The sequence below is a fragment of the Populus trichocarpa genome, chromosome 9, assembly GCF_000002775.5.
Source record: "Populus trichocarpa isolate Nisqually-1 chromosome 9, P.trichocarpa_v4.1, whole genome shotgun sequence".
NCBI classification, from domain to species: domain Eukaryota; kingdom Viridiplantae; phylum Streptophyta; class Magnoliopsida; order Malpighiales; family Salicaceae; genus Populus; species Populus trichocarpa.
The window spans coordinates 6160643-6173757 of record NC_037293.2 but is presented as its reverse complement, the minus strand read 5'-3'; the positions used below and the strand labels follow the sequence as shown (position 1 = coordinate 6173757).

The window sequence follows — 13115 nt, the reverse complement described above, 5'->3', positions numbered from 1 at the left end:
GTTCAAATTAGAGAACCTGCCAACCCCTTCATTCCGCCCGTGCCTGGAAACCAAGAGGATAGAGACAGAAAAAAAGAAGAGAAAATGGACAAAAGAAGGATGGGTTGCTTGAGCACCACATGGCTTCAACGTCTACAAGCAACAAACTAGGAGGAAGAGCTTATCGGGATGAATTTAATGACAACAAGGAATGTCGTCGTTAAAGCTACAACGACACCGCATGCGTCGTCAAAATTTGAGGGTCTTGTTTCGCACATTAGCACGTGTAATGCATGCACGTGTCAGGCAATCTTATCCAAAGAAAAACTTGATGATCCTTTTTTTTTGTTTTAATCAATTCCTTGATTCTTCAGCTACTTTTTAGAGTGTTTGAAATTGTGATAATAATAGTGGTTTGAATTGTTTTTTACTTAAAAATATATTAAAATATATTTTTTTATTTTTAAAAAATTATTTTTGACATTAGTATATCAAAACAATCTGAAATTATATAAATTTTTTTCATTTTAAACAAAAAAAATTAAATTTTAAGAGAACATGATGCCAAATACATCCTTCTTCCCATCTCCAGATTAGATTAGTCGAAAGGAGCACACCTGATTCTTTATTCTACAAGCTAAAACAATAGGTTGTGTTTGAGAATGCGGTGCAAACCACGTTCTCAGTTTTTTTTTTATATATATTTTCAAATCGTTTTGATGTGCTGGTATCAATAGTGATTTTAAAAAATAAAAAAACTTTATTTTGATGCATTTCTAAACAAAAAGCACTTTGAACCGCCACCATTACTACAATCCTAAACATGCTCATAGTACGGGTGCACGAATTGTACATGCGCTCATTATAGCCTCATGCAGAATAATAATATATTTTAACATATTTTTTATTTAATAATATATTAAAATAATATTGTTTTATTTTTAACATTAATATATCAAAAAAAAAATTACAAAAATACAGTTAACTTGTAATAATAACCAGAATATATGTGCTCTTTAAATTGAAGCAGAAGATTCAACTTGATCAAATTATTTTTAGAGGGTTATATTGGAGGAAATGCTAACGGTATAGGGATATAAAATTGGGACTTGTTCCATTCCCTAACAGCAACGAGTCAATAACAGATAATCCGAACAATGCCCAGGTCTCAGGGGAAATTATAATTCTAAATCATCAAAGAAACCGAAAGAGCTAGGGTTCTTGAGCAGTGGCAATCAATGTTTCTCATACTCAAATTATCGTTCATTTTTGCGGTGCCTTTTTGCATTCTAACTATCTGACTTTATTTCTTTCAATTTCATCAAATTAGGCTACATAAATATTATTTTATGTGTTGAGATTTTTTTTCATCCTTTATTATCTCATGTGTGCAAAGTGCCAAAAAATAATTTGAAGTTAAATTAAAAATCAATATTATAAAATATAATTAAACAAAGCTAACAAAAATTAAACTAACAGGGATTAAATTTAACACAAAAAACAAAACCCTTTTTTTATTGTTCAAAACACGCTAGAAAAATTAAACCGGTCCTTAAAGTTTCAATTCATATACTATCTTGTTTTTTTTTTTTTTTTTTAACTTTTTATATTTGCAATCCAAACTTTATTTTTTTACATTTTAAACCTTAATATCTAGAAGATAAAAGGAAAGAACTTTCAATAAAATTGAGAAGAGGAACACAAAAGACTGGTATGTATATAATGATTTTATTCACCAAAAAAAAAGTTAAATGAAAATAGTTTTATCATTCAAATATTCTATGAAAAATATTCGTAAATCTTGTTTTAACTCGATTTAATTTATAATTTGTAAATTAATTGAATGATATTTTAAACTTAAAAATAATTTAATATAAGTTTTATTGGGCAAAAACAAGTTGAAATTTAAGTTTTTTAAATTTTAATACTCAAGCACTAACCTTTTCAGCTGCTATAGATGGATTAAATTTGCATTAGAAAATAACAAGTTGCTCGTTATATTAAAAAAAAGAAACTGGACAAATGACATTTAAAAAAAAAAATAAAGTACGTCAGCCTAGCTTTATAGACCCGCGTGCACATGGACTGTTTTTTTCATGCCAATGTGTGGGACCCATTCCTCAAAGCGAAGACATGCTCGACCTGTTTGTTAAATAACCCCTCACATTGTTTTATTTTTAATTAAATCTATTAAAATAATATTTAAACAATTAACCCAGTTTCAATAACATTATAGTTTTTTTATATCAATATTAGTAATTATTTTATGAATAATTATATATTAACTTAATATATAGATTTTCTTTTAAAAAAATTGCTTATTGAAATCCAATAAGAGTAGAATATCTTTTTATGAATTTTGATTTTTTTATATAACATTTTTATATTTATTACTCTTAGATTTATTTATATAGATTCATAAAAATAATTGATTCATAATTATTTTTATTTTCTTATGCCAAAATATTTTTTCATGACCATAATAAATTTTTATTTAAAAATTTTTATAATAAAAAACATGTTTTTGTCAAAAAAAAGAAGAAGAAATTACATGAATAAGAAAATTTTTTGATTATAAAGATACGCTTACCTCGTTATAATTCTTACCAATATTTTTAATTGTCATTAATTTTTCTTCAATAAACTATATTGCTAATAAGAAAAAATTGTTATTGTTAAAATCAATAAATAAAAATTATATGCGTGAAAGAAGACAATTTTGACTAAAACAACACATACTCCTTTAAAAATTTAATCTTTGTTTTTTTAAAATATATATTTTAATTTTTATTTAATTAAAAAAACATATTTTAAAATATCACATGGGATTGTGCGAGCATTGTATTAATTAAAATTAAAAGTAATTCTACTTTCAATCGTAGATTATTTGTAAGCTTTTCTTTTCCTTTCTTTCTATCTTGATTTGCTATGCGATGTGTGCTATTAGATGGAACTCGAACCCCAATGGAAAATTACCTGCGTTCAACAAAACTTAATTAATCAATTATCTACTAACCTACCTACTTAATTAATTAATTAACCAGTCCTCTCTCTCCTCTACTAATCCCACTCCCTCTCCCTCTCTATCTAGAATCTTCTTCGATCGTTACAAAGCAAACTGTATACATTTATCTATCTCTCCTGCACACAAACACAAAAGCAGCTCCAGATCTCATCAAAGCAAGTCAAACGACAGGTAATATGTTCATTTCCAACTTTCATGGCCTCTGTTTTTTCTTTCAAGTAGTGAAGTCAACTCACCTGACTGTAACATTTTACGCTGTTCTTATCTTTCATTAACCTATTATTGATTGATTATACGAATCGAACAAATTTGTTAATTTGTGCCTTTTTCGCAGGACTTGCTTGTTCTAGTAATGGAGGAGATTCCAAGCCAATCGATTGGTAATTTATTATTTTTCCTCTTCTTTTTAATCGAAACTGGATAGCTAACGGAATGCTTTATTTTTTTTTCTTGATCAAGTGAATGACGTAAGAGAACGAATAGGGATGTTTTTTTTTTATTTGTGTTTTTTTGCTCTATTTTCCATGGAGCGTTTAAAGTAATGAAGTAAAACCTATTGTTTAACGTCATTACATTATATATGAATGATTTGCATAATTATTCTAGAATGAGAGATATTCTAGATAAAGACACATGATGGTTTATCATGTCTTTAATACTTTTAATTTAGAGTATCGTCTAGGATCAGACATATAGTCTTAAAACTTGGTAATTGGTAATGGTTAAATCCAAATGCTTTGGATCTGACATGCTTGCTAAACCCATGTTACCTTGAACTTGACTAACTGCTAAATTCAAGTATTTTGGGTTTGACATGCTTGCAAACCTAAGTTTTGTCAGACCCATTTTGTTTTTAAGATTATTTATATTTATAAAAATCTATAACTAAAATATGTTGACTCATCATATTGTAACTTGCTTTAATGGAAAAAGAAGCATGAACAAACTGAATGGTTACTGTCTTTTTATTTGTTTTTTTTGCAGGTAAAGATGATGAAAATGAAAGAGCTATGGAAGAAGCTGCGGTTGTGCGTGGTGAGCCTTTGCAAGATGGGAATCATCCTCCGAAAGTCGAATCCGCGGTTGAAATACTTCAAGAGAAAGTCACCAAGCAAATCATTAAGGAAGGTCATGGTCAGAAGCCAACCAAATATGCAACATGCTTTTGTAAGTTACATTTTTTTTCCTTTCCTTTTTGGGTCACGGTCACAGTTCATTACTCTAGAAAAGTAGAAGTTACAATTCTTAAAATAAATAAAAGCTATACAATCATATCATACAGGGGTTAGAATTCTTAAAATAACTAAAAGCTACACAATCATATCATTAGGAGTTACAATTCATAAAATAATTGAAAGCTATACAATCATATCATTATATGATTTGTGATCTTATGTGTTATGTTGTCAGACCTTTATCTCCGAGATATTACAGAAGGCCAACAACAATGTATTAGGTATCTGGACTTAGAGGTTCCAACACTTTGAGCTTATTATTGTGATGCACGGTTATTACAGTCTTGGTCCAGCTAACCATATAGCTTTTGAGGTGGAAAATTCTGCAAATGGTTCAGTAACTTGGCTGTTCAACAAGCAAAACAACCATGTTAGTTATTTTGGCTTTTACTGGACTAGTTGTTAAAGCAATAATATATTAGCAGGTGTTATTAATCTTAGAGGAGCTAGGCCTTTTATATGCATGATTGTACTTGTCTCTAATCTTGCATTGCTGTAATGTGTTATTTGTTGCCCAAGGTTGCAGTGCAGCCGTAGGTGTTATGTGTGGTGTTTGATATTTTATTCTTTATGGATCTTCCATGTATTGGCCTAAACTTTTGGGTTGAGTGCCCTAAAAAGGAATTTAATATGCATGCACATTTTATTTCATAAATGTCTTACAGAAAATCTTCACTGTGTATACCTAAAAATCTGAATAACTGCATGTGGGCAATGACACTTCTTAACATGGACTGAAGTACCCAGCAATCGGTTGGAAATGAGAATGCATACATGTGTGTGTCTGCAATTGTACGCATTTTGTTTCTGAGATCACTTACTAAATAATGGTGATTCTCATATGCGGTCTGTAACCTAATAATCTGAGTAACTGCAACTGCATGACAGTGCACTACAGGGCATGGACAGAAAGCACTCAGCACAAGTTCGATGATACATGGCATGAACAACGACCATTTGAAATGGTTTTAGGAAAAGGTATATGCCTATTTCATTCAGATTTTAAAGTCTTCTTTTCTTCTTTGGAAGCTTCGCATTCTGTTCTTGGTCTTAAGCTAATCTAGTTTAATTTCTGCAATTTCCATACATAACTGTCAGTATCCATGATTTCATGGCAAATGCTTGACAGTTAACTATTCTGTCAATGAACGGTGCTGATTAAAGAGCTCAAAATGACAAAACAAACCATTATTTTTTTATATGGGTGTAGAGTTGGACTTGTACCAGTAATGACTCTAGAAGCATTTTGCAATGCCATGATAATGACTAAATAGGAATCTAATAAAAGAAACTAGTTAGATGGTTATACATTGCCACAGATACAATATGTATGCATCTTGGTCCATTTATGGTTTAATTATATCATGTTGCTAGCTTGCTGCTGAATGTATCGCCAAACATTGATGGTTCACATCCATAACAGAGAAGAATGAAATGGCGGGTTTAGCTGTTGGTGTTTCCAGTATGAAGGCTGGTGAACGTGCCCTCTTACATGTGGGCTGGGAATTAGGCTATGGGAAAGAAGGGAACTTTTCTTTCCCAAATGTTCCTCCCATGGCAGATATAATATATGAAGTCGAGCTTATAGGATTTGATGAAGTCAAAGAAGTAAGTTACATCCTATTGATTTTCCAAATACATAGTTTTTATTGTTTAAAACTTTCGGTTCATAATAACGGCTCTATCTGATTTGATTGCTAATACGATGAATCTATGTTGGAGATGCATTTTGCAGGGGAAAGCTCGTGGTGATATGACTGCAGAAGAGAGGATCGGTGCAGCAGATCGAAGAAAAATGGATGGAAATTCTCTATTTAAGGAGGAAAAACTTGAGGAGGCTATGCAGCAGTATGAAATGGTACATTTGTATGAGTTGAATTCCTTAAGTAGCATTGCAGTTTTTGTAGTTCTTTTTCTTATTTTTGTCATTCTTGACTAATTCTGGTGGCTTCTGTTCATGTCAGGCAATTGCATATTTGGGCGACGACTTTATGTTTCAGCTGTTTGGCAAGTACCGAGACATGGCATTGGCAGTGAAGAATCCATGTCATCTTAACATGGCGGCTTGTCTGATCAAGCTTGAGCGCTATGAAGAAGCCATTGCACAATGCACCATTGTATGTATACTTTAATGGGTCAATTTTTCGTTTCGCAACTTTTTATTTCCAATGTCGAATAATTTTGGTTTATTTATGGAATTGGAAGGCAGTAATCTAATGCCAGATCAATCGGTCAAATTCTCATCATTTTCCTTTGTGTGAATGTGTGTGTGACTATCTTGTTGTCTGTGCAAAGTGCACTGGAAAAATATGGATATTGAATTTCTTGCTAGTCATTTTGAAGAAAAATGTGTTGTATAGATGTATTTGGCACCTCAGAAAGCCTATTAACATTCTGGCTTCTCCATATGGTCAATTGTTGTTTAGTTTTTTTGTTTTGCTAGTACTGGTGAACATCCTGGCATCTTCATGCGTTCAAATTAAATTTGTGATTTGGATTTTCTAAATCATTACGTAATCTAATCAACTGAATAATGGATTCACAGGTATTGGTAGAGGATGAAAACAATGCTAAGGCTTTGTTCAGAAGAGGGAAAGCCAGAGCAGAGCTTGGGCAGACAGATGCTGCCCGGGAAGACTTTCTCAAGGCACGTAAACATGCACCTGAAGACAAGGCAATTTTGAGGGAGTTGCGTTTGCTGGATGAGCATGATAAAGCTATATATAAGAAGCAAAAGGAGATATATAGAGGGATTTTCGGACCACCACCACAGCCAAAACCGAAGCCAACTAATGTGCTGATTCGCATATGGCAATGGTCAATCCTCGTCTGCCAATGGCTGCTATCACTGATTTATCGCCTCTTCAGGCGTGAAAGGCACAAAGCCGACTAATTATAGGTCAACATGTGAGTGAACAATGCATGAACCCAGATCTACTAAATTAAAGATTTACTGATGACTTTAAAATCCCTGCATGCCAAAGCTCTCACTAGCTCTAATGTTCATGTTCCATTGAAATCCGCATCCCATGTGCACTTGCCTGGTCGCACTTGCCAGTTTTGATTATCGATATATCAAGATAAATTAGCAAGATTGGTGAATCAAATACTTTTGCAGATGGCTCAAATATTTTATTCTCGGTGCAAATTGGATGTTCCGTATTAAGTCTCTTTACCTCTTCTGTACCGTACAGAAGGTCTATTGTGCACTGATGGGGGGTTCGATTAATCCGATTTCTGGAAGCAAAACTATTTTTCCTTTCGAAAACAGATTGTTGCACCAGTAATGGTTTGCGTTTTCAGTGATCACCATTCAAGGTGTTTTTTCCGTAGCAGGTGTCCCGAACCCAAAACCAAATCAATGAAATATGAGTTTATTTATCGGCAATTTCTGGACAAAATTGGAGGAGATTGTTCTTTGAGCAAATTGGAACATGTACCGGACATTTTGTGGAAATCAATGTAACAGCTGCTGGAAAGTGGAAACTCTAGAATGGTGCTTAATGTTGCTGTGGAAATAAAAAAAACGATGAGACGTTAATCCCTGGGAGCTAAGATAAATCTTTGACTTTCAACGTTCAATTTGATCTACATAACGTGAACAAGATTAACAAATACAGTTTTATACGTCTTATTTTATTGTCTATTTGTTGAGGAAGTCCCCCAAGAAATATTGAACAAGAATTACAGAAAAGAACCGGAAAAATCCAAGCTACTAACAAGATCATCGCAGCATCCATCTGCCTAAATAACCAAGATGCAGAACAGGCATGATGGTTTAGCTGTCTACCATTGCTTGAGCATGGACATCCAAGCACAATATGCACAGACAATCTTTTGGGACATGTACACATAAACAGCAAATGACAAACTCATCAGCATCACGTCTTTCCAGTCACCCTTCCGCTTAGGGCTCAAACTGTCCTTCAATCCCTTCCCAAAGTTCTCTACACTACCAAAGAGTTGCCTCACCAGTTGCTTGTCTTGCTTGATTTCTTTCTTTGGTTTTGAGCTGGAGGTGTCTATTGGCTCGCCTCTTTGGCAAGACAAAAGAATGAGGATTCTCGGGCAGTTTCTGGTTCTCAGTTCTTGAATTGAACTATAACTACCATGGAGAGAATGAACTATTGAGAGAGCTGCCATGGAAGATAAGCAGATGTAATATTAGAAATGGTGATGTTATGGTTGTTGGAGGCGTGGAGGGGTAGGGTAGAAAAAAATGGTTTTGATCTTGATCATGTAGGATTGCTTGTGGAGTTGTATATGTTTGACCTTAAATTTTGTCGCTTCATTACTACAAAAATATCTTGACATGGCAAAGCAAATACTTGCCTCTAGTTTTTTCAGCTGCAAGGAAATGGATAAGTCGCAACAGTTCTACTTTAAGGTGGATAAACAGCATGTGAATAAGCTGCGGCACGCTTGAAACTAATTGGGTCGTTCTGGGCTTCTAAAGATAATAGCCCAGCACCACTGACGACTTTTGCTGCTGCTTCTTTCTTCCTCCTCCTCCTCCTTCAGTGACATTTCTGTTGACGGTAAAGGGCACGACCTTCTCTTTTGTTTTTTTTTTTATCGGAGAAGATGTTGAGCTTGATCGAACACGATGAGATTTGGGGGGACAGTTTTTTAAATGGAAAAGTTTTTGGACCTTAATTTTCTCCATCGATTGCTCACTTACTAGAAGTTATACCGAGAGAAAAAAAAGAAAAACCTGTTTTCTTTTCGAAGTTGGAGATGGACTTGTAACATTTTTCTATACAATGAAATGAAAAATAACAGATTTACTATGTAACAGTCAATTAACCATGTCTAGATCACTTTTAAGTGATTTAAATGTAATTATAATACTTGGTTGCACGAATGTCAATTCCGCAGGACAATACTTAACTTGAATCTATCTAAAATAATATTATTTTAATTTTTTTAAAATTTAAATGTAATTATAAAACTCGGTTGCACCGAGGTCAACTTGTGGGACAATAACTTAACTTGAATCTATTTAAAATAATATTATTTTTATTTTTTAAAAAAAATAAATAAATAAAAATGATATTATTTTGGATATAAAATTAAAAGACTAAAATGATATCATTTTAAATAAATAAATAAATAAATAATATTCGAGTTAACTAGTTTGGATTTCCTTAAATTTGACCAGGTTAATCAAATTTAAAATTAGCTAACCAAGTCACATAAATTTAACTAGAACAATCTTCTAAATAATTCGAAAACAGCTAAGTTAATCTATCAAGATGAGTTTGATAACCGTGACTTTTAAAATATAAAAAGCATTTTAATAAATTGTTTTTCAATAATAGATGGTATTAGGAATATAGTTGTCAGACGTTAGTTTAGGATTCGACAACCTTAGTTTAGAATTTAACAATTGGATCACGAGTTAATTTATTGTATCACTTAAATTTGGCTATGTTAATATAAAAAACAATTTAAAGGAAACCATAGCTCTGGTCAAATTTTAAATTACCGGGTTGATCTGTCAGGCTAAATCAGATTTGATAATTATAGCTAGAAGATTTAACACATTGACTTAGTGGTCCTTTCGTATAATTTTTACTTTTAAATTTTCTATTTAAAAAAATCAAATCTGAATAAATAAATATAAAATTGTTGGTTTTTATTTTCATTTTTGTATTTTATTTTAAAAATAAAAAACAATCATAAAAAAATTTCAAAACTAAAAACAAAAATGGTTTCCAAATATCGTATCAATCATTGTTGGGTTTTTTCTGTTCAACAAAAAAAAAATACAAAACAAGTAAATTTTATGTTCTATTTTCAAAATCTTAAAAACACATATGCTTATTTTTTGAAATTCACTTTTTGAAAAATTATTTTTTAAATTTTCTTATATTTGTTTGCCATTAGAAAAGTTGGTCAACGGAAAATTTAGCTTGGTTTCGAGGAAAGTGTTTTTCTGACAAATTTGGACGGAAAATATTTTTTAAAAATTGTGAAAAATTTAAAAATATCATATTATTTGCTGATTATATCAAATTTGGTCCTCAAACTTTTGATCTGTTATATATATTTTGTTTTGAATATTTATTTTTCAATTTCATCTCTTAAAATTTAATTTTTATATTAACTTTGGTTCTTATTTTTATAATTGTTATTTGCTTTTTCCTTGTCATTTTTTTATTGAAATTTTTTATATATCAAATTTGATCCTCATTCTTTTGATTGTTACTTATTTTATTTGAAATACTTTATGAAATGTTTATTATTATTATTTTAATTTCTTCATCTTTTATTTTTTATATTTTTTAGATTTGATCTCTATTATTTTGATTATTATTTATTTTATTTGAGATAATTTATGAAATTATATTTTTTTTTCAATTTCATTCTTATTCAACTTTTTAATTTGTAAGATTTGTTCCTTATTATTTTAATAAACTTGAAAAAAATAAAATATTAATAAGTTATTTTCCAGCTCATTTTCCAAGACATAACCAAACACTAGAAAATATTTTCCAACTTATTTTTCATTACACTATCAAATATCAGAATATAATTTACTTTCATGAAATTTATTTTTCTAAAATTTACTTTCTAGAAAAAAATTATTTTCTAGCAAATAAACAATTTCTTAAGAAATTATTGCTGGAACTAGAATTCTTGTGGCAAATTTTTTTCTGCGTGTGATCATGAACTAGAGAAGTAATCACATCGATTCATACTCGGTAGAGCCCACATAGACCATTCAAAAAACAGAATCCTTATCTTCCAGAGCCTTAAATTTCCTTTTCAGATTAGAGACGGACTTAACAATCAATTGAAAGACATACATATTCTCAATTGAACAGTCAACTAAACCATCTATAAATCACTCATATTAGTACTATTTCTCAAGAGATCACGGATTCCTTGAAATTCGACCTTTTTTCCCCCTTCAACCGTAATCAATTAATAACTTAATGACTGTTTGTTTTTTTCCGGTTCAAAAGTTTTTTTATAAATTTTTATTTATTTTTATTTTATATTTTTAGATTAGATTGGATATACGGATGTTAAAAATAATTTTTAAAAAATAAAATAATATTATTTTATTATATCTTTAAATAAAAAATACTTTAAAAAATAATAGCTACGGAGATAATTTCTTTAAGTATTTTAAACAGTGGACATTTTTCTTTACATAATCCATGGGTTAGAAGATCAGATCATCACACATTCGCACTGACTCAATAAATTATCGCAGGAAATAGAATTATTTGTGGTGGATGATTCTGGATGGACTCGACAAGTCATCACATTGACTCAGATTCTGAATAGCCCACCACATAGACCATTAAAAAATCGAACTCACAAGTCGTCAACTTGTCTCTTAAGGCATAGCCAAGTGGCCCAAGTCCTTGACTCTTGTTCCGTTTTCTATTGGCCCTCCTCCTCCTCCTCCTCCTCCTCCACTACAAGGACAACTTACACGTATGGCTTTTTATTTGACTGCACAACATAGATTATCGCGGTGCCAACTAAAATTTCATTTTTGTTTTGTTTTAATAGTATTATTAAAAAATTTTAATTTCTTTTATGGTTTTAGGTTATTTTATTGTGTTAATATAAAATATATTTTTTTAAAAAATTAAAAATTATTATTTTAATATATTTTTAAATAAACACACTTTAAAAAACAACAACCATCCAAATTCCATCACCATCTAGATATCAAACGGCACCTAATCAATCGAGAATAACCACTTATGTAACGTTTGCATATAAAAACTATACAGAAGAGAAATTTCCAAAAACTTGAAGCGTCAAGAGATGAATATTAATTAAATGTGTTTTTGTATATGACGTCAAAAGTCTCTGGAAGAGTCAAACCGTCCCTGCTGTTTATTCTTTTCAAGACAGTGCACGAGTAGGAATGTAAACAAACTCGCTGTGTGCAGGAAACACGTGTAACTCACTGATAACGTGTAAGGTGTAGATTTTGAGTGGTGGTGTTTGCTTTACATATTGAAGTACAGGGCGATTGGGTTTTCTGTTGCAAAGTAAATGTAGCCTCGAAGGGCAAACCTAGACAGGTACCATAGCTGGCCGGCCAATAGGAGAACCTTATTATACGTGTTTTCGGAGTGACATGACAGAAAGCAAGAGCCATTACACCAGTTACACGAAGACACGTAACAAGTACTTCGTCTTTTTGTGACTTGCAATAGTTTTTTCCTTCTCGGTAGAGAGAAACACCAGCGTGCACGTCGTTTCTTCTTCTCGGCAGAGAAAATCATAACTAGGGCTTAGTGCACGTCGTTTTTTAACCTTTTTTTATCGTTGTTTCAAAGACTCCTCGACTACGTGGAATCCACGTTGTTAAAAGGGTGTAGGATTTGACTGGAAAACGGTACTGGACTCCAGATTGCGCTACGACTCCTCCACTGTAACGGCACCTCAAGGTTTGACGGTGCTGGGTGGTGCCTTCTATTTCCCGCAGGAACAAGGTGATTCTATCTGTCGAATTGCCACGGCTGTCCTTTCAAAACCCCTCGACTTTGCCGTGAATGAAAAAACGGCAACAGGAAGAGGCGGCGCTCAATTTCACTTGCTTGGGTTCCTCTTCCAGCCTTCCATGGTTTGAAAAGAAGTGCTTTCCATTGAAAGATTTTCCGGTCCAAACTTTGTCACCAAGACAGAGAAACCCCATCAGATTCATGATTTGAGGCCAATCTCCAGCTCATCGCTTCTCCTCCGGGATCTCTGCCTGTTCCCGTGGACGTACTCATAACCTAGAGAAAGAAAACCAATGGAACAGAACCACCTGTAAAAATGATAATAAGAGAAGCAGAGAAAAACGAGCTCCTCGTCAAACACTTTTATTTTTTTAAAAACAATTCAATAAAAAATTATTT

At 32.0% G+C, this 13115-nt stretch overlaps 1 protein-coding gene across 1 annotated transcript; it reads left to right on the top strand.

Annotated features, from left to right (window-relative positions):
* Positions 1-2968: 2968 nt before the first annotated feature.
* LOC7482292 (peptidyl-prolyl cis-trans isomerase FKBP42) lies at positions 2969-7409 on the top strand. Its single transcript, XM_002313276.4, has 8 exons — positions 2969-3175; positions 3339-3384; positions 3989-4171; positions 5128-5217; positions 5663-5847; positions 5975-6097; positions 6204-6356; positions 6785-7409. Exons 2-8 carry the CDS (start codon positions 3357-3359, stop codon positions 7130-7132), a joined length of 1110 nt encoding a protein of 369 aa, XP_002313312.1. The 5' UTR covers positions 2969-3175; positions 3339-3356; the 3' UTR covers positions 7133-7409.
* Positions 7410-13115: the final 5706 nt, after the last annotated feature.